Here is a 21,319-nt window from a genome sequence, read left to right on the forward strand (position 1 = left end):
CACCAAATGCATTAATTTGGCATCAGCTTGACTCATAAGCAGGGCACACACCATGAAGTTCTGGGCTTCATGGGAATCTAGAAGTGTCAGAGAGGCTGTTAAGAGAATGAGAGGGGCTTGGGTGAAGTATGTTCTCTCGCTACATACCTCAAGGACTTAGGAAGACAAGAGCCAAAGGAGCTAGGATCCAAATCTTTGGCTGTGAGTTTTGGCAGTAGCCTGGGAAGAGGTCAGGAGTCTCCTCTTCCTGATTTAAGCAACTAGCATAGGGAACCTCAGAGATCATGTTCTTCCTGGGGATTAGCCAGCCCTATATGATGCACTTCCTGCTGTTAAGAATAACGTATAAATTAAAGATCAGAGTAGATTAAATAAGTAATAAATAAAAACAATCAAAAGTATCAAGAGAAAGGGAGGTATGGTCAAGCTTCAAGATTCAAATGCTCACTTGCTAATTCACATGCAATTTGTGTGGATATTAAACAAATGTAAAACCTGAGGAAAGAAAGGAAAGAGAAGCAGTCGTAGCCTAAGGGTTACATTACAGGATATGAGAACTATAGACCAGGAAAAATTTTGTTCTAAAACATTGGTCTGCTTGTATGCCAATAGTATGTTTTGGAAAAAAAAATCAGAAATCCACAAATCAAATGAAACACTACAGTAAACTGGAAATTTTTCTTACTCCACTTAGTTATGGTGGGATTGGAGAGCTTTGGTAATTTTTGACTCTCTTAGTCTTATTATGTATGTTTTCTTTTCCCACAGGAAGCTTATAATCTTCTTTCTTTCAAAGGATAAAACATGCTTGTAAGAAAGTGGTGCACTAATACCAGTTTAAAGGCCAACAGAATTCATGCACCCCCTTGGAGGAGTCCCCGGCCTTGGACTTGTACTTCCACATGAACAGAAATTTCCGTCTGGACAGTGACACTGTGCGTATCAGTCCTGCAGGACGCACAAAAATATTGATCAAGAAATTGAGTAGGAAGAGTGTTCCTATTTAGTCTCTCAAGCTATTCCAGCATCTCCAAACGTATGGCTTCTCTTTACTGTCTCTAGAGAGAATAATGTGTCCTTCAGGAGCTAATATGATGAAGTTAGCAGCTGCTTGGGGAAGGAACATGATTATTCAGCAAGGTATTAAGCTTTAGTAAACTTTGCATCATGACAGAAATCCCCACTCCTGCAGAGAGAGATTTCAGAAGATCTCACTATTTGTGTTCACAAGATTATTGCTCTACAATCTACATTATACTCATAAACATCAGCATTATCCTGAAATTCTTGTGTGGCAAAAATGAGTCTCTGTAGAACATACCAAAGATGAATAAGTCATGGTTTGGTACTTAGACAGATATTTTAATACAGGTTAGGAGGCAGAAATTAGAAAAGGGAGATGCTGAGCATTCCCACATTGGAATTACTAAACTTGCAAAGCAATGGGGGGACAAAGGATAGTTTTACTATCCTCCCTTTTGAAGTTACAATGGAGGAAAACACTGATTTAGGAAAACACTGTGTTGCATACAATAAAAACACACATTATTCATGTAAAGGGATTTGCTAAAACAAACTTAACAAAGTTAACCACTAGGTTTTTGGGATTTTTTTTTTTTCAAATAAATGCATTGTATCTTTCTCTCCACTACCTACAATACACAACCTTGGGTAAAAATATGCATTTTTAAGAAAGATACCATCAGCACTGAGGTATCTGAAAGAGGTTTGAGGTGCTGGGTATAAGAATGAGATAGACAAACAACTACACATCTTCCAAAGCCAAATGTATTTTTAGATTGAAGGCTACTTGACAGAATAATTAAAATAGCTCTCTATCTTAGCAGAGGTTTATGATTAACAAGTATGTTATTTGTACATTCTACCAATGCCTGTTAATGCCCACATTTGGATCTTCAAATTTTCCACTGTGTACTTTTTGTCTGGAGAAAACCTTGGACTAGAGATAAGACCATTCCCAAAAACGTATTTCTAGCAGCTCCCACATCCAGTCATCCACGCTGGGCTTGAGGCTGAATCAAGACCATGAAGTGTCTGCTGCTTCTCGCCTTCATTGGGGTGGCTGGTGAGTATTCTTTTTGTTTCATTTTCTGTCATTTAATAGGAAGTTGATTTTCTGAGCAAAACTGCAAGGTAGCCTATTGTGGGAAAGCCAAGTCCAGTTTCAAATTGCAGAACTTTGAAGGCAGAGCCCTGAAACTTCCGTCTTCTGTCAGTTCATAATGCCTTGTGCCACAAGCTGGGGAATGAATGCCTTCATAGGGGTTCCTCACCCAGCTGTAGAGATGCGGCCATAGCTTCAGAAAAAGACTGCCTCCTTCTCCAGGACTAAGGAGTGCACAGGGAATAGTTCTGGCCCACAAAATCCTAAAGCAACTGCAAAATTTTGGACCCTGGGTAGGTGCTCCAAGAAAATATCACTGCATACTTGTTTTTACATTTTTCCATAATTCCACTCTTGATTGTTTCAGTAGACAGGATCCTGGGAAAGACACACCCGTGATCCAATCCAACAAGGACATTTCTGTGTCCTTATGTTCCCTCAGGGACTAGCTGGCAGGGCTTTAGTTGCAGATGTGAGCACCAGTGTAAGTCTGATCCCCTTCTTTGAGGGTGCCGCAAATGCATGTGCCTTAGTCCTACCCACCACTGCTGCCCTGAGTGTCCATAGCAGAGGAGCCTACAAGTGAGGGACTTCAGACAGGCAATCACAGGGCTGGTGACAGGCCACATTACCTTAGGCCAGCTGTTGACACATGACACTTCTTGTCTCCCAGTTGCCTTCCCCACCTCTGCTGAAGATGATGATGACAAGATTGTGGGAGGCTACACCTGTGCAAAGAATGCTGTGCCCTATCAGGTGTCCCTGAATTCTGGATATCACTTCTGTGGAGGTTCCCTCATCAGCAGCCAGTGGGTCGTGTCGGCTGCTCACTGCTACAAATCGTGAGTGGAAAAATTACATCCCTCTATACCCTACTTCTGTCTTCCACTTCACTTCTAGCAGGAATTCTGAGCTATGAGATAGAAATATGTAAGTGTCTCCAATCTGACCAGAGACAGCCAAGGGATGGATGGGTGGATCCCTCAGGATGATGGGCCAAGGCATCTTGAGGGGTTTGCCACTTCTGCAAATGTTTCTGTGAAAGCAGGACACTTCTGAAATAACAATGGAATAATCAAGCAGCAAGTTCTGGACTGTGATTTCTTATCAATTGCATTAATCTTGCTAAAGCATTGTCTCTGGAAGAGGAATGAGGTCAAGCTAGAGCAGTTTGCCTTGTCCCAGAATATTTGAATAAAGTGCTGCTCTGCATTCAATTGCTGGCATGCATTTACAAGCCTGCAGAAATTCACCACCCATACTGGGAGCGGGTTAAGATCTCGGTGTGGATCCCCAGGGCTCCCTGCAGGACAAGAAACATCCCCTGCCCCAGAAAGCTTCTGTGGCAGTGCTGTTGGAACGAGTGCGCTCTGTGATGGGAGGTTTCTCTCAAGCTGTCAGTAGCAGTAAAGTACACACTGTGCCTTCTCTTTTCCAGTCGCATCCAAGTGCAGCTTGGGAAACACAACCTGGAACTCACCGAATCCACCCAGCAGTTCATCAACTCTGCTAAAGTCATCCGCCACTCTGGCTACAGCTCCTACACCCTGGACAATGACATCATGCTCATCAAGCTGTCCACCCCAGCCCAGCTCAACAGTGCTGTCCAGACCATTCCTCTGCCCACCAGCTGCGCAGCCGCCGGCACCACCTGCCTGATCTCTGGCTGGGGCAACACTCTCAGCAGTGGCTGTGAGTACTCTGGGGGAATGTGCAGACCCTTGGGGCCCAGGAAAGTCTCTAAGACATTGCCATTAACCCCCAGTAGGACAGGCTAAAACACAGGGAAGTGCTGTGGGACAGGTTTATAAGCAATGGCTCAGTGCAGGGACTGCACAGTAGATTCAGCTAATGTCAACAGAGGTCTCAGTTCTCTGAGAATAAGGGTGAAGTCCGGGACTGTGGATCTACAATTCCTACTAGAAACCTCCATTCTCTCACACCAAAGGTCACAGATGTGCATGGTGAGTGGTGTCTATTCCACTGATGACATCTAAACCTGGACAAGAGGAGAGGATGGTTTTCCTGAGGCTCAGGTTTCTTCCAGTGAGTGTATGACATAAGTGGCCCTACTCTTGACAACTGATGAACTTCCAGGTGCCAGGAAAGTTAAGGTGGCTGCAGCATAGAATGGTGGGCCCAGGGGTAGAATTTGTTCCATCTGTACAGAAGGAACCCATGTTGTACTTACTTATGAGATGAAGCAGGGTGGCTGCTAGAAAAGGGTGTCCAGCATTTGCTTTTCTGCCAAGATCTTCTACAAGCTCTGAAAAGGACTCTGCAGTGCCATCAACCATCCCTCTCTACTTCCTTGCAGCTAACTACCCAGACGAACTGCAGTGCCTGAAGGCTCCAATCCTCTCCGCCTCAGACTGCTCTGCTGCCTACCCTAGGCAAATTACCACGAACATGATCTGCGTAGGATTCCTGGAGGGAGGAAAAGACTCCTGCCAGGTAAATCATCTGCCCCTCCTTTCCCAGTCATTTCTCTCCTGCCTTTTCCCAGCTGAAGAGGCCTTTGCATTACAGTCAGCTATACTCACTACACTGGTAAATCTGAGTTTTTGAATGACAGCCGAGGCTTCAGGCACACAAATCCTGAATGTTTGACAAGCTCCACATCCAGCAAAAGCAGGCAGTTGACTCATCCTTAGCTGTGGTGCCCTTGGAGCTCAAGTCAGGCCTGGTAGCATCAGGCGGAGAGTGTGAATCATAAACAGCCTTGGTAGAACCTTTGTGCACAGTACACCTGACAGGGCTTCCTCCAAAGTCAGTGATCTCCGGAATCTCTGGCTCATTGCTTAGGCTGATGCCATTTCCTGAATGTCCATACCCTTTGTGTGCACAGGGAGACTCTGGTGGTCCCGTGGTCTGCAATGGAGAGCTCCAGGGCATTGTTTCCTGGGGTATTGGATGTGCCCAGAGGGGCTATCCCGGAGTTTACACCAAGGTTTGCAACTACGTCTCCTGGATCCAGTCCACCATTGCCGCCAACTGAGACGCTCGTTTGGTGTGACCTGTGTTTTCTCGTCATCAATTCTGTTCTTTTGGATTTGGACAAGCAACAATAATGAAAAATTAATAAAGACTTTCAAGCACCCCTATTTTGTGCACTGTTTCTCTGGGAACTTCCATAGTTATATGCAATGTATGTTGCACAGCAGCAGTGAACATCCCTTCACATTAAGGGAAAATATTTAATATTTTTAGTGCCTCTCAATTGAAAGAGTCTTGGAACTCTATACAGACTCATTTTTAGAAGTCTTTTGAGCAGTTAATTTCAGTTGTTTCTGAAATCTTTCATTTATGTCAGTTCCTCCACATTTCTCACTTTGAATAGGAAATAGTCAAGGACTAGTTGTCGGAAGACAGAGTGAAAAAGTCAAGGGAACAAACAGAAAGACGTGAAAGGAGGAAAGTGAGAAGCAGTCTGTGAATGGCAGAGAAATGTGGTAAGACAGTGGTGACAAAAAGGAACCAGAGTCAACAGGAGATTCAGATATGGAAAAGATCAGAAAATCAGCTAGAGACAATGCTATAGACAGAAAGATTGACAGACAGACATACACCGTGGTTTCTGAAGAGCTGGAAGGCAACTGAAAGAAATGGTGTTCTGTAAAACACCGCGCTCAGTATGTGCTGGTGGCAGATCCCTGTTGGCCTGGAAAGTTTTGTGTTATGCTGCACCAGTCTTTGAGTCACTGTGGATCTTGATCAGCACAGAAATATGTGCCTGTGTCATTGAGTAGGGCATGCTCTATCTTCACAGATAAATGGTTGTTCTTAGTCCCATTACTCTGGAAGCGATTTTGGAATTCCTTCTCAATATCTGCTTTGCGGCCTTCCACTGAATATACAACCAACTGCATATTGGCATCCCTCTCCATGGGTAACTTGTACCAGTACATGGTCCTGATCCCAGTCTCTGATCCAGAACATTCCAGAGTCACAGAGTCTCCCACCCGGACAACTGTATCTGGTGATTGCTGAAGGGCCCAGCCTGGAAAGACAGGAGATGGAATGTGAGGAGTGAAATGCATTGAAGAGATAAAAAATACACATCCAAATACACATCCTTGAAGTATGTCATGGGATGGAATGGCACCAGGATATCAGAAAGCTTGGGGACAGTGCCCTGCTTCTCTGATAAAGACACATATGATCAAAAAGCCCCAAACAAAACATTTTCAAATGCTACAGAAAATCTGTTTTGAGAAGGAATGAAGTTTTAATACTCTCAAGTGAAGTACTAAAATGGGACAGGAAAAAAACAAACTTGCAGCTTTGCAGAGCTTTCTGCTACAATAGGAGGTGGAAAAGCTCACCTGGTTCATTGCCCATCCTCCCTCTGGAAGCCTTGGGGAAGGGCACTGCCAGCACTTGACAGCACAGCTGAGGAGGCAGCAGCAGCTCCAGTGCAGCTGCTCAACAGGAAGGGAAGGCCACTTACCCACAGGGAGCAGGGTGGCCACAAGGAACCGGTGGAAATCCATAGAGCAAGGCCCCCTCCTTGCAGCAAGCTGCCCCTGAACACAGCACAGACAAAGAAATGTGTAAAGAGGAGAGATGGAGAGGAAGAGCTACGTCTCTCTGTGGGTGGGCAGGGGAGTGAGAGGGAGTCTGAAATGTCACAAGGCAGTTGGCTGTCCCAGAACGGTGGGGAATGACACCTGCAGGCAGTCATGAGGTGCTTGCACTCTGCTCCTCTGACTTCCTGCTGTGGGTGAGCATGGGTGAGTATGAGTAGGCGGCGGTTCAGTAGGTGGCAGAGTTCAGTGCTGTCATCCAGCAGGATGGGGCTGTGAGGCAGCCTGTGTGCGTGCACAGGAATGCACAAAATGGCTGAAAATTATGGGAAGAGAAGGAGATCTCTGGAGTGCATATTCGTGTTTGTGTCCCAGTGCTTGTATCCTCTCTAGCCACCCTCACACTCAGAGATTCCCAACTGTGCAAGCTGCAATGTGGAATTTCTGCTTATCCCAGTCAGGCCTGACATGTTGTCCAGGTATGGGAAAAGCTGCTGACCTGCCAACCTGGGCTCTCTTGGAGCATGACAGAGAATAGTTCTGTACCTGTTCTTCTCTAACTCCAAAGGGGGATCTCAGGGAGAGAACAGGATGGTTTTGGCTCTGCACTGCGACTGCCTCTTGAGGCATTGCAGGTCAGAGACATTTCTGAGGAGAAGGGTGTACCCCCAGAAGATGTGCTGCTACAGACTGACCTTCTCCATATCACAAAAGAACAGATACTCTCCTTGCCTCTTTATTGCAGCACTCTGCAAAACAGCACCAGGACACAAATGGACAAAACTGAGGACAATCATATCTTCTTTTTTGCACGCAGCCTTGTTCACCTGCCCAAGGCAGAGGGAAATCCCTGTAGGCAGGAAGAGACACTCCTGGCTTCTGTGCACCAAGTCTGGATCCAGAGGTCAAACACAGACTCTGCACATTCGTGCTCTCTTCTGAACCCACCAATGCACAGCAGTGTAAGGCTGACCCATGCAAAACACCAAGTGATCCAACTGCTCAAGGCTGACATGTATGGGCTTTGCAGTGAAGATGTTCTCATGTGCCCTGTCATCAGAAGAGACCAGCAAAGCCTCCAGCTCCTAACTTGTCTGTTGCAGGTCTAAATGTCTCCCAATGAATTAATTTCCCCAGCTGCCTAGAAAAGGTTCAGCAAAGACCCTAGATTCCTCTAAAAAAGTGGGAGAAAAAAGCAAAGGGAGTGGACTATATTGTTGAAACCCCAAATTTGTCCAACACCACCAACACTTCAGCTGAGAAGAGGCTGTGCCTGATGTGTCCTTGGAAAAAATCTCCAGTTCCCTGGGCTGTGCAGAGGACAGGGCAGTGCATAGGGAGCCTTGCAGAAGACATGGTATTTGAGGAGTTAGTGATGTTGAACAGGCATGGCTGCTATGGGGGGCCCTGTGTTTAGGTCCTGAGAAGCTTGTACATTAGCATGGGCATCTGCAGGGTGGGAATCACCTGGAGTTCCCTTTGCAGGCCTGTGCTCAGGTATGTTTCATGCAGGACAGAATCACAGAATGGGTCAGCTACGAAGGGACCTCAGCGGGTCACTGCTCCAATCTCCCTGCTCATGAAGAGTCATCCCAGAGCACATGGCACAGGATTGTATCCAGGTGGTTCTGGAAGATCTCCAGAGAGAGACACTCCACCACTTCTTTGGGCAATCTGCTCCAGTGCACAGTCACCAACAAGTTTGCAAAGGTTTTACCTCAGATTCAGGTGGAACTTCCTGTGCACCATTTTCTGCCCATTGCTTCTTGTCCTAGTGCTAGGCATCACAGTGAAGGAGAATTTGGATCCAACTCTTGGAATGCTCCCTTCAGGTACTTGTAGATATTGATGAGGTGGCCACTTAGTTGTTTCTTCTCGAGGCCAAACAGGCCCAGCTCCCTCAGCCTTTGTTGACAAACAATGTGCTCCACTCTGTTAATCATCTTTCTTCTGCTCTCCTGGACATTCTCCAGGAGATCCATGTCTCTTTTGTACCAAGGAGACCAGAACTGGACACTGCACTCCAGATGTGCTACCCCCGGGCTGAGTGGAGTGTCCGGATCACGTCCCCTGCCCTGCTGCATTGCTCTTGCTAATGCACCCCAGGACACCACTGCCTTCTTGGCCACTAGGACACACTTCTGGCTCATGGGGAGCTTCTTGTCCACCAGGTCCTTCTCTGAAGAGCTGCTTCCCAGTGGGTCAGTCCCCAGCCCGTGTTGCTACATGGGGTTAGTCCTCCCCAGGTGTGCAACTGAGCATTTGCCTTTGCTGAATTCCAGAAGGTTGCCCTCTGCCCATCTCTCCAGCCTGTTGAGGTCCCTGTGAAGAGCTGCACAGCCCTCTTTGTTATCAGCAATTCTTCCCAACTTGGTGTTATCAGTGAACTTGATGAGGAGAGGCTCTACCCCTTCATAGGAGTCACTGATGAACAGAACACTGCAATCTCTTCGAAATCTCTATTAGTCGCTCAGCTTGCTAACATAACCTGTAAGTTGTATAATATGTTGGCTGAAGAGGAATTGCATGTGCATGAAGGGGTAGAAGGCAGGTGGATGCTGCCCCAGAGACCACTCTACATGGAGGAATTAGTGATCCACATAACCCTTGACCGGAGCAAGCAAAGGCTTGTGCTGTGCTGTACATATTCCATGGCCACAGAACAACCACAGCCATGTCCTTGTAACAGAGGAGAGTGTGGGCACCTCCCACATGGTACTCACTCCTTCAACATCTGCCTGGCCTTGCAATTATCTACAGGTGCACCAAGAACCTCAAACACAAGCCCTTGTTATGTTTGACAGTGAGAGTCATGAGCAGGGTGTACTGGCGTTAATTAAGAGGAAGTCAGTGGAGTACCGATTGAAGACAAAAAGAAGGGGGGAGAGGGGAGACAGAGAGGGGAAGAAGGGTTGACAGGAGTAAGTGTACTGCAAGTAAGAGCTAAATGCAGAGGGAAACCTGGAATGGCAAGGAGACAAAAATAGACAAATATACTGGCAGCAACTGAGAAGAGGAGGAAGGCAAGGCTAGGAAGCAGAGCAGCTAATGAGTGAGAAGTGATCACCCTGCCTTGTGCAGCACTCAAGAGGTGGAAAGCAGATCCTGTATGTGCAGGGAGAAGTTTGTGCTCAGATCTCCCAGCAGTCTCACCACTGTGCTCACCCTCAGCACAGTAGTATGTGCCAGAGTCATTGAGAAAGGCACGTTCCATTGAGAGGGTGATACTGTCTCCTTTTATCTTGCTGCTCTTGAAATGGCTCTCAAAACCCTTCTCCACTGCTGCGTTGCCACCTTCAATTGCAGAAGCCAGTAGGGTCAGACTGGAATTCTTCTCTGCAGGCAGCATGAACCAGTACATAGCTGTGCTGGAGGATTTCTTCTTGGAACATTCCACATTCATGGACTGGCCTTCTTTTATCACCATGTCTGGAGACTGTTCCAGAGCTAACACTGGAAAGGAAAAGAAGGAGCAGTGAGGATAAGGAATAAATTGGAAAAACTGTGAAGTAGGCACTGTGGGTTGTCAGGGAGAGGGTGACAAGAAATAGGGCAGCCAAGGGAGCAGTTCAAGGCATGGGACAGGTCTTCAGATCAGCAAGTGAATTTCCAATCTCTCTTCAACAGGCAAGATGCAATCCTGGGCAGTTTGTGTCCAAAACCAGGAACCATCTACAGGCTGCACAAAGAATGGCAAATAGACGGCCATTGCAGAAGATTCAGCGATTCCTGCCCACCACGTTCACTGCTTATTCTCAACTCAGGAAGCACTGCAGAATGAAACAGTGCCAGAAACTGGCTACACAGCTGGGAGAGCAGCCAGGAGATTGATGGAGGTGCTCAGGGCTGAGTGGAGTTCACTTACCCAGAGGGGCCAGCACAGCCACAAAGAAACAGCAGGGAACCATGGAGAAAAGCCCCTACCCTCTCAGCAACCTGCCTCTTGTAGCTGCCCAAAGCTATGTGAAGAGGGAGCAGTGAGAGAGGGTGAGACATCTTGGGGTGGGGCCGGCAAGAAATGTGAGAAGGCATTGGCTGGCTGGGAGCCCTGGGGAATGACACAACTCCGGCAGGAAAGCAGGAACCCTGCAGAGATGCAGCAGGTGGAAGGGGACATCAGGGTGTGGGTGGGTGAGGCGGGAAGGATGGGGTTGTATGGACAGAACTGTGCTGAGGTTGCATAGGAGGCTGAGCGTGTGCAAGGCAGAGGAATGCTGGCTGCTCCCCTTCTGCTTCTGAAGTCCTTGGGCGATGGAGGAATGAGGGATAAAGGCCACCAAGAGTGGCCTGAATTAACCCATGCACTTTCCCTGTCTCCCCCAGACATGGCTGATTCAGCTCCTGCCTGGCCAACCCACGTCCCACCCAGCTGTGTGACGGCTCTTTTCTCTGTGCAGCACTGTGAGCACAGCAAATTACATCAGTGAGAGGGAGGCAGGACCCTAAAGGATACCACAGCTGCCCAAGCTCTCAGACGTGTCAGGGCTTTCATGCATGTTGCTGTAGGAGAGGAAGGTAAATACCTGTGAAGAGCTGATGGACAGCCAATGGCCTGGCATGGGAAGAGAGAAGGGATCGAGTGTTGCCCCCAGGGACAGCCATGAGGGTGACAAGGTGCTGAGGATGGGGTTCAGGGTGACCTCTCCTTGGTGACAGGAAATAGGCTAAGTACCTCCAGAGATGGCTTCTCCCTGGGACCTAGCTGGGGAGCCCAGGGTGGCTGAGGCTGGTGTTGCCTGTGGCACAAGGACTTCTGGAGGTTTGGCGTCAGGAACACACTTCATTTGGCAAATTCAGGGAGTGCTTAGGGACAGAAAGTATCTGTTCCATTGCCCCTCGGCCCTGAGATTTGACCTCCTGTATAAGTTTAGATTTGCTGCTGGCAGCACATTTCCCTGATCCTTTTCCTTCCTGTGCCTTGAGCTCTGCCTGCCACTAGGGAAGCAGAAAGAAATGGATACGGGCCTGGAACCGTGGTAAACTTCTGCCTCATAACACTGGGAAGGAGAATGCTTGAGGGTTTCACTCAACACAGTCTTTCTCGAAGGAGAAATTTCAGTGCAAGTCTTGAGGAAAACTGTATGCAGGTGCTATACAGGAGGCAGGTTTAAGAGGCGGAGACTGTGGCACAGTGCTGAACTAATTTCATGATGAGAATAATGTTGGTAACAGAATTTTAGTTGTAGTTAAGCACTGCTTACCAGAAAGCTAGTACTTTAATGTGTCACATGCTCTGCCAGAGAGTAGGAGCACAAGCAGCTGAAAGGGACTTTTCCCCAACAGTTGAATCAAACTGGCCAAATGGATATTTCTGAACACTGAACTATATGCTCAGTACGGAAAGTGAGGGGAGCTGGCCAGTGACTGCCTATCACTGCTCGGACACTAGCTGGACACCATGTCAGTGGGTGGGGAGTGACAGGATTGTGCATCACATGGATGTACTTGAGTTTTATTTCTCTCTCTCCTCCTTTTTATTTACTCCTATTATGGCTCTGTTTGTATCTCAACATGTTCATTTTACACTTTTCCCCCTCCCACCAAGGGAAGGGGGTCTTGAGTGAGTGCCTGTAACACCTAGTGGCTTACTGGGCTTAAACCACAACATCCTGAGCACCAGACAGCATCTCTGTGTCCCCATAGCTGTGGAATGAGCTGCAGCTTCCCTGACCAGTCCTCTGCTTCCCACTCCAGTAAGGAATTTCCAGCTTCTGTTCTTGATGGATTATGGAGTTTCTGAAATCGCAGGGCATCTGCACTCTGTTTTCAACAAGATAAAGAGGAATAAGCAAGACTAGGCAGTCCTCATGTCTTGCAGCAAGCAGCAGGGAATGTAGTGGATGGGCCAGACAAGATGCTCAGAAACACCAACAAGCCCTGCAGAAAACTCCACTCGGACTTCTTCCTCCCGGTACTTGTCCTGGTCACCAGGGACATTCCATGGCCAACCTGGGCAGTCTCCTGCTCTGGGCAGGCACATTCTCAAACATCAGAGTGTTCAGGTCACAGGGTAGTGGTGTAACTTGGGGTCCCTGGTGCACAGCAGTGTGCCCATTCCCTGGTGACCAGTGGGGCCAAGGACCTGTGGGGCATGTCTTTGCAGCTGGTGGAGAGAGAAAGCGCTATGTGAACTGTTCCACATCCTGCTTCCCACAGCATGAATTGATGTAACAGATTGAAAGGAAGGAGAGATGGATGAGGAAGGAAATAGGAAGGAGGAAATGGGAAATGACTAGGTGTAAGAAGACAGAGAGGAAAAGCCAGGGGGTCAGACAGAAAGACATGAAAGAAGGAAAGTGAGAAGCAGTGTGTGAATGGCAGAGAAGTTAGGTGAGAGACTGATGACAAGAAACAATGAGAGTCACAAAGGCGATTCACATATGGCAAGGAACATAAAAGCAGTTTATACACCATGCAGTAGATAGATAGGTGGACAGATGGACAGACAGAGAGTCATACTGTGTTTTTCCTGAAGAGCTGAAGAGGTAAGTGAAGGAAAAGGGGCTTTAGTAAACACAGGACTTGGTGTCTGCTGGTGGCAGATCCCTGTTGGCCAGAAAAGGTTTGTGCTATGCTGCACCAGCCTTTGAGTCACTGTGGATCTTGCTCAGCACAGAAATATGTGCCTGTGTCATTGAGTAGGGCATGCTCTATCTTCACAGATAAATGGTTGTTCTTAGTCCCATTACTCTGGAAGCGATTTTGGAATTCCTTCTCAATATCTGCTTTGCTACCTTCCACTGAATATACAACCAACTGCATATTGGCATCCCTCTCCATGGGTAACTTGTACCAGTACATGTTTACAAAATTGTTTCCTGATGCAGAACATTCCAGAGTCACAGAGTCTCCCACCCGGACAACTGTATCTGGTGATTGCTGAAGGGCCCAGCCTGGAAAGACAGGAGATGGAATGTGAGGAGTGAAATGCATTGAAGAGGAAAAAAATACACATCCAAATACACATCCTTGAATTATGTAATGGGATGGAATGGCACCAGGATATCAGAAAGCTTGGGGACAGTGCCCTGCTTCTCTGATAAAGACACATATGATCAAAAAGCCCCAAACAAACCATTTTCAAATGCTACAGAAAATCTGTTTTGAGAAGGAATGAAGTTTAATACTCTCAAGTGAAGTATTAAAATGGGACAGGAAAAAAACAAATTTGCAGCTTTGCAGAGCTTTCTGCTATAATAGGTGGTGGAAAAGCTCACCTGGTTCATTGCCCATCCTCCCTCTGGAAGCCTTGGGGAAGGGCACTGCCAGCACTTGACAGCACAGCTGAGGAGGCAGCAGCAGCTCCAGTGCAGCTGCTCAACAGGAAGGGAAGGCCACTTACCCACAGGGAGCAGGGTGGCCACAAGGAACCGGTGGAAATCCATAGAGCAAGGCCCCCTCCTTGCAGCAAGCTGCCCCTGAACACAGCACAGACAAAGAAATGTGTAAAGAGGATAGATGGAGAGGAAGAGCTACGTCTCTGTGGGTGGGCAGGGGAGTGAGAGGGAGTCTGAAATGTCACAAGGCAGTTGGCTGTCCCAGAACGGTGGGGAATGACACCTGCAGGCAGTCATGAGGTGCTTGCACCCTGCTCCTCTGCCTTCCTGCTGTGGGTGAGCATGGGTGAGCATGAGTAGGCGGCGGTTCAGTAGGTGGCAGAGTTCAGTGCTGTCATCCAGCAGGATGGGGCTGTGAGGCAGCCTGCGTGCGTGCACAGGAATGCACAAAATGGCTGAAAATTATGGGAATAGAAAGACATCTCAGGAATGCATATTCGTGTTTGTGTCCCAGTGCTTGTCTCCTCTCTAGCCACCCTCACACTCAGAGATTCCCAACTGTGCAAGCTGCAATGTGGAATTTCTGCTTATCCCAGTCAGGTCTGACATGTTGTCCAGGTATGGGAAAAGCTGCTGACCTGCCCACTGGGTCTCTTGGAGCATGACAGAGAATAGTTCTGTACCTGTTCTTCTCTAACTCCAAAGGGGGATCTCAGGGAGAGAACAGGATGGTTTTGGCTCTACACTGCGACTGCCTCTTGAGGCATTGCAGGTCAGAGACATTTCTGAGGAGAAGGGTGTACCCCCAGAAGATGTGCTGCTACAGACTGACCTTCTCCATATCACAAAAGAACAGATACTCTCCTTGCCTCTTTATTGCAGCACTCTGCAAAACAGCACCAGGACACAAATGGACAAAGCTGAGAACAATCATATCTTCTTTTCTGCACGCAGCCTTGTTCACCTACCCAAGGCAGAGGGAAATCCCTGTAGGCAGGAAGAGACACTCCTGGCTTCTATGCACTGAGTCTGGGTCCAGAGGTCAAACACAGACTCTGCACATTCGTGCTCTCTTCTGAACCCACCAATGCACAGCAGTGTAAGGCTGACCCATGCAAGACACCAAGTGATCCAACTGCTCAAGGCTGACATGTATGGGCTTTGTAGTGAAGATGTTCCCACATGTCCTGTAATCTGAAGAGATCAGCAAAGCCTCCAGGCCTTAACTTCTCTGCTGCAGGTCTAAGTGTCTCCCAATGAATTAATTTCCCCAGCTCCCTAGAAAAGGTTCAGCAAAGACCCTAGACACTTCTGAAGAAGTGGGAGAAAAAAGCAAAGGGAGTGGACTATGTTGTTGAAACCCCAAATTTGTCCAACACCACCAGCATTTCAGCTGAGAAGATGCTGTGCCTGATGTGTCCTTGGAAAAAATCTCCAGTTCCCTGGGCTGTGCAGAGGACAGGGCAGTGCATAGGGAGCCTTGCAGAAGACATGGTATTTGAGGAGTTAGTGATGTTGAACAGGCATGGCTGCTATGGGGGGCCCTGTGTTTAGGTCCTGAGAAGCTTGTACATTAGCATGGGCATCTGCAGGGTGGGAATCACCTGGAGTTCCCTTTGCAGGCCTGTGCTCAGGTATGTTTCATGCAGGACAGAATCACAGAATGGGTCAGCTACGAAGGGACCTCAGCGGGTCACTGCTACAATCTCCCTGCTCATGAAGAGTCATCCCAGAGCACATGGCACAGGATTGTATCCAGGTGGTTCTGGAAGATCTCCAGAGAGAGACACTCCTTTGGGCACCACTTCTTTGGGCAATCTGCTCCAGTGCACAGTCACCAACAAGTTTGCAAAGGTTTTACCTCAGATTCAGGTGGAACTTCCTGTGCACCATTTTCTGCCCATTGCTTCTTGTCCTAGTGCTAGGCATCACAGTGAAGGAGAATTTGGATCCAACTCTTGGAATGCTCCCTTCAGGTACTTGTAGATATTGATGAGGTGGCCACTTAGTTGTTTCTTTTCGAGGCCAAACAGGCCCAGCTCCCTCAGCCTTTGTTGACAAACAATGTGCTCCACTCTGTTAATAATCTTTCTTCTGCTCTCCTGGACATTCTCCAGGAGATCCATGTCTCTTTTGTACCAAGGAGACCAGAACTGGACACTGCACTCCAGATGTGCTACCCCCAGGCTGAGTGGAGTGTCCGGATCACGTCCCCTGCCCTGCTGCATTGCTCTTGCTAATGCACCCCAGGACACCACTGCCTTCTTGGCCACTAGGACACACTTCTGGCTCATGGGGAGCTTCTTGTCCACCAGGTCCTTCTCTGAAGAGCTGCTTCCCAGCGGGTCAGTCCCCAGCCCGTGTTGCTACATGGGGTTAGTCCTCCCCAGGTGTGCAACTGAGCATTTGCCTTTGCTGAATTCCAGAAGGTTGCCCTCTGCCCGTCTCTCCAGCCTGTTGAGGTCCCTGTGAAGAGCTGCACAGCCCTCTTTGTTATCAGCAATTCTTCCCAACTTGGTGTTATCAGTGAACTTGATGAGGAGAGGCTCTACCCCTTCATAGGAGTCACTGATGAACAGAACACTGCAATCTCTTCGAAATCTCTATTAGTCGCTCAGCTTGCTAACATAACCTGTAAGTTGTATAATATGTTGGCTGAAGAGGAATTGCATGTGCATGAAGGGGTAGAAGGCAGGTGGATGCTGCCCCAGAGACCACTCTACATGGAGGAATTAGTGATCCACATAACCCTTGACCGGAGCAAGCAAAGGCTTGTGCTGTGCTGTACATATTCCATGGCCACAGAACAACCACAGCCATGTCCTTGTAACAGAGGAGAGTGTGGGCACCTCCCACATGGTACTCACTCCTTCAACATCTGCCTGGCCTTGCAATTATCTACAGGTGCACCAAGAACCTCAAACACAAGCCCTTGTTATGTTTGACAGTGAGAGTCATGAGCAGGGTGTACTGGCGTTAATTAAGAGGAAGTCAGTGGAGTGCCGATTGAAGACAAAAAGAAGGGGGGAGAGGGGCACAGAGAGGGGAAGAAGGGTTGACAGGAGTAAGTGTACTGCAAGTAAGAGCTAAATGCAGAGGGAAACATGGAATGGCAAGGAGACAAAAATAGACAAATATACTGGCAGCAACTGAGAAGAGGAGGAAGGCAAGGCTAGGAAGCAGAGCAGCTAATGAGTGAGAAGTGATCACCCTGCCTTGTGCAGCACCCAAGAGGTGGAAAGCAGATCCTGTATGTGCAGGGAGAAGTTTGTGCTCAGATCTCCCAGCAGTCTCACCACTGTGCTCACCCTCAGCACAGTAGTATGTGCCAGAGTCATTGAGAAAGGCACGTTCCATTGAGAGGGTGATACTGTCTCCTTTTATCTTGCTGCTCTTGAAATGGCTCTCAAAACCCTTCTCCACTGCTGCGTTGCCACCTTCAATTGCAGAAGCCAGTAGGGTCAGACTGGAATTCTTCTCTGCAGGCAGCATGAACCAGTACATAGCTGTGCTGGAAGATTTCTTCTTGGAACATTCCACATTCACGGACTGGCCTTCTTTTATCACCATGTCTGGAGACTGTTCCAGGGCTAACACTGGAAAGGAAAAGAAGGAGCAGTGAGGATAAGGAATAAATTGGAAAAACTGTGAAGTAGGCACTGTGGGTTGTCAGGGAGAGGGTGACAAGAAATAGGGCAGCCAAGGGAGCAGTTCAAGGCATGGGACAGGTCTTCAGATCAGCAAGTGAATTTCCAATCTCTCTTCAACAGGCAAGATGCAATCCTGGGCAGTTTGTGTCCAAAACCAGGAACCATCTACAGGCTGCACAAAGAATGGCAAATAGACGGCCATTGCAGAAGATTCAGCGATTCCTGCCCACCACGTTCACTGCTTATTCTCAACTCAGGAAGCACTGCAGAATGAAACAGTGCCAGAAACTGGCTACACAGCTGGGAGAGCAGCCAGGAGATTGATGGAGGTGCTCAGGGCTGAGTGGAGTTCACTTACCCAGAGGGGCCAGCACAGCCACAAAGAAACAGCAGGGAACCATGGAGAAAAGCCCCTACCCTCTCAGCAACCTGCCTCTTGTAGCTGCCCAAAGCTATGTGAAGAGGGAGCAGTGAGAGAGGGTGAGACATCTTGGGGTGGGGCCGGCAAGAAATGTGAGAAGGCATTGGCTGGCTGGGAGCCCTGGGGAATGACACAACTCCGGCAGGAAAGCAGGAACCCTGCAGAGATGCAGCAGGTGGAAGGGGACATCAGGGTGTGGGTGGGTGAGGCGGGAAGGATGGGGTTGTATGGACAGAACTGTGCTGAGGTTGCATAGGAGGCTGAGCGTGTGCAAGGCAGAGGAATGCTGGCTGCTCCCCTTCTGCTTCTGAAGTCCTTGGGCGATGGAGGAATGAGGGATAAAGGCCACCAAGAGTGGCCTGAATTTACCCATGCACTTTCCCTGTCTCCCCCAGACATGGCTGATTCAGCTCCTGCCTGGCCAACCCACGTCCCACCCAGCTGTGTGACGGCTCTTTTCTCTGTGCAGCACTGTGAGCACAGCAAATTACATCAGTGAGAGGGAGGCAGGACCCTAAAGGATACCACAGCTGCCCAAGCTCTCAGACGTGTCAGGGCTTTCATGCATGTTACTGTAGGAGAGGAAGGTAAATACCTGTGAAGAGTTGATGGACAGCCAATGGCCTGGCATGGGAAGAGAGAAGGGATCAAGTGGTGTCCCCAGGGACAGCCATGAGGGTGACAAGGTGCTGAGGATGGGGTTCAGGGTGACCTCTCCTTGGTGACAGGAAATAGGCTAAGTACCTCCAGAGATGGCTTCTCCCTGGGACCTAGCTGGGGAGCCCAGGGTGGCTGAGGCTGGCGCTGCCTGTGGCACAAGGGCTTCTGGAGGTTTGGCGTCAGGAACACACTTCATTTGGCAAATTCAGGAACTGTACGGGGACAGAGTATCTGTGCCGTTGCCCCTCTGCCCTGAGCATTGATGTCTACAAGGAGATTTGCTTTCCTGGTTGGACTGAGTTTGTCCTCCAGTGGGGTGTGGAGGCTGCCACTGGGATTCAGCCAGTGAGAGCACTGGGTCCACAAAGCAGTAGTACAGCGCAATTTCATTCACTCCTGCTCTGCCACTGACACCTCTCTGCTGATCTGCTCACAGACTGAGGAGATTCAGGCCACCGCAGCCTCTCCACTGCACTCTCAGGTGTTTCTGCTCAAAAGAACATCCCTGTGTGCTCACCTGCATGGGATAAAATCTGCTTGGGATAGCTGGGGAACCCGAAGAGAACAGGGCTAACATCTGGGACAGTGGCAAGGGTGAAAGGAACAAAGGCAAGAAGTGACAGGTCATTCTACGGAGGGCTCCGGGCAGCACATTTCCCTGATCCTTTTCCTTCCTGTGCCTAGAGCTCTGCCTGCCACTAGGGAAGCAGAAACAAGTGGAAATGGGCCAGGAACCCTGGTGGAACTTCTGCCTCATAACACTGAGAAGGAGAATGCTTGAGGGTTTCACTCAACTCAGTTTTTCTCGAAGGAGAAATTTCAGTATGAGTCTTGAGGAAAACTGTACACAGGTGCTAAGCAGGAGGCAGGATTAAGAAGAGGTGGAGACTGTGGCACAGTGTTGTGATCTAAATTCATGATGAGAATAATGCTGGTAACAGAATTTTAGTTGTAGTTAAGCACTGTTTACCCAAAAGCCTGGACTTTACTGTGTCTCATGCTCTGCCAGAGAGCAGGAGCACAAGCAGCTGAAAGGGACTTTTCCCCAACAGTTGAATCAAACTGGCCAAATGGATATTTCTGAACAATGAACTATATGCTTGTTGTGGGCTGGCGAGGTTTAGAAATTTTTCCCATTATTATGTTAAGCTAACCGGGATGACTCTCCTATTAGCCGTTAAGAGCTGAAGACAAAGGAATGGCTGAACCAGCCCGATGGCTCCATTAGGGAAAGGTGGAGTCCTGCTTTTGTTTTTCGGCAAGTAGGAGAACTCTCGCAGCTCGCCAACCGAACTCGAGGAGAGAGGTTCCTTTCTCCGTGGTTGGGATCAGGCTTCTTGGATTTGGACTGCTAAAGCTTTCCTGCTTCCTCTGAACAACTGGGAACTGGGACGCCCACGGTGAGCAGAGTTCTTTCCTCACCCTTTCTTCCACCTGGGGCCATGCCGCCACCTCACCCCCCTGCTCCTGCAGCAGCCGCGACTGAGAGGCTGCCCTGCCCTGCTCCATTGGACTGTGCGGAGGAGGAGAGCCATCGGTGACTGAAAAAAAAGGGGATGGGACTGAGTTTCATTCTGTTCTGTCACTGTTTGTTTTTTTTTTTCTTTCATATAGCTGATGCTGTTTTTGTTTGTCTTATAAATATATCAGTAAAGAACTGTTATTCCCAACCTATACCTTTTTTGCCTGAGAGTTCCTGAATTTCCTTTTCCTGGTAATACTGTCCCTTTAAACCGGGAACCGGGACAGATCTTGGTGCCCGGAACGTGCGGCACGAGGTTAAGGAATAACAGTTCTTCGGTTGCCTGAGATTGTCTTTTTGTGTGCTAGCAACATGTGGTCCAGTTTAACCTGGTTTGGGCTGCACGTATTCATACATGTATATCTCCCATTTGCAAACCCTTACATAAACATGGGCCCTATAACTAAGGCTACTGTGACTGTTATCAAACTTGCTTTATGGGTTGATAAGGTGAGAAATTCATGGATTTTTAACTTCCTTTGGATGGCGGGTACATGGATTCAGGGATACCACACACTAAATGCATGTTTTTGGGATTACTTTAATAATGGCATCTACTGTGAGGGAATAACATCTCCCAACCCCTCACCCGAATTTTTGGGTCTACCCCACCAGTTTTTGAAGGGTTCAGATTTCCTCTGAATGCTAATGATATCGTACAGTGGCTGGTGTTACTGATAGGCTTGTCCTATTTAACATTAAGAGATACCGGCGATTGAGCTAGATAACAACTCTGATACCTACTCCAGGAAATAGGGATGGTGCTGCAGACATTGACCCTGCCCCAGAGACTAGGGATGCGGCCACAGAGACTGACCCTGCCCCACAGCCCACCTCAGAAAGAAACCACCCGGAGTGGTTGGGGCTTCTAGTGAAGCAGATGAGTGAGATGGGCCAGATGATGAAGGAGTACCTCTCCCCACCTGGTGAGAAGCCCTGCCATAAAGGGGGAGAATCCAGTGATGCTGTAGTGGAACCCATAGATGTTACATCTGCCCAGGGTCCAGCTGAATTGCAAGGGCACTCACAGCCAGCAGCAGTCGCCCTGTATAAACTAGGAAGTCTAAAATGAAAACAAGGCACCTAGACAAAGAAGACCAGAGAGGAGGGCCCTCACACCAGCAGGGGAGCCAGAGGT

At 48.4% G+C, this 21,319-nt stretch overlaps 2 protein-coding genes across 4 annotated transcripts in view; one reads left to right on the forward strand and one right to left on the reverse strand.

Moving 5' to 3' along the window:
* The first annotated feature begins 696 nt into the window (after positions 1–696).
* On the forward strand, positions 697–5,123 carry PRSS2 (serine protease 2). The gene is made up of 5 exons (XM_033085770.2): positions 697–2,086; positions 2,799–2,967; positions 3,564–3,817; positions 4,443–4,579; positions 4,974–5,123. The coding sequence occupies exons 1-5, from the start codon at positions 2,047–2,049 to the stop codon at positions 5,121–5,123; spliced, it is 750 nt and encodes a 249-aa protein (XP_032941661.1). The 5' UTR covers positions 697–2,046.
* A 1,009-nt stretch (positions 5,124–6,132) lies between these two features.
* LOC117010747 (trypsin I-P1-like) overlaps positions 6,133–21,319 on the reverse strand; it is a 46,721-nt gene continuing 31,534 nt past the window's right edge. The window contains exons 1-3 of one of the 3 annotated variants that reach the window (XM_033085686.1): positions 17,937–18,783; positions 17,237–17,524; positions 6,133–10,104 (exon numbers count right to left, since the gene is read on the reverse strand). In XM_033085686.1, coding sequence (XP_032941577.1) covers positions 9,488–10,104; positions 17,237–17,524; positions 17,937–17,979 — 948 coding nt within the window. In that variant the 5' untranslated portion in view covers positions 17,980–18,783 and the 3' untranslated portion in view covers positions 6,133–9,487. Of the gene's footprint in view, positions 10,105–13,624; positions 14,070–17,138; positions 17,525–17,936; positions 18,784–21,319 lie in introns of those variants that run through there. The other 2 variants (XM_033085695.1, XM_033085731.2) reach the window with 2 other exon arrangements.

This window comes from Catharus ustulatus, chromosome 2, assembly GCF_009819885.2.
Source record: "Catharus ustulatus isolate bCatUst1 chromosome 2, bCatUst1.pri.v2, whole genome shotgun sequence".
In the NCBI taxonomy this organism is placed as follows: Eukaryota; Metazoa; Chordata; class Aves; order Passeriformes; family Turdidae; genus Catharus; species Catharus ustulatus.

Bases quoted from the DNA above. Each gene is read 5' to 3' on its own strand.
- PRSS2 (XM_033085770.2), top strand. From the start codon at position 2,047: ATGAAGTGTCTGCTGCTTCTCGCCTTCATTGGGGTGGCTG. The intron at 2,968-3,563 runs GTGAGTGGAAAA...TCTCTTTTCCAG, and splicing joins GCTGCTCACTGCTACAAATC to TCGCATCCAAGTGCAGCTTG. The intron at 4,580-4,973 runs GTAAATCATCTG...TTGTGTGCACAG, and splicing joins GAGGAAAAGACTCCTGCCAG to GGAGACTCTGGTGGTCCCGT.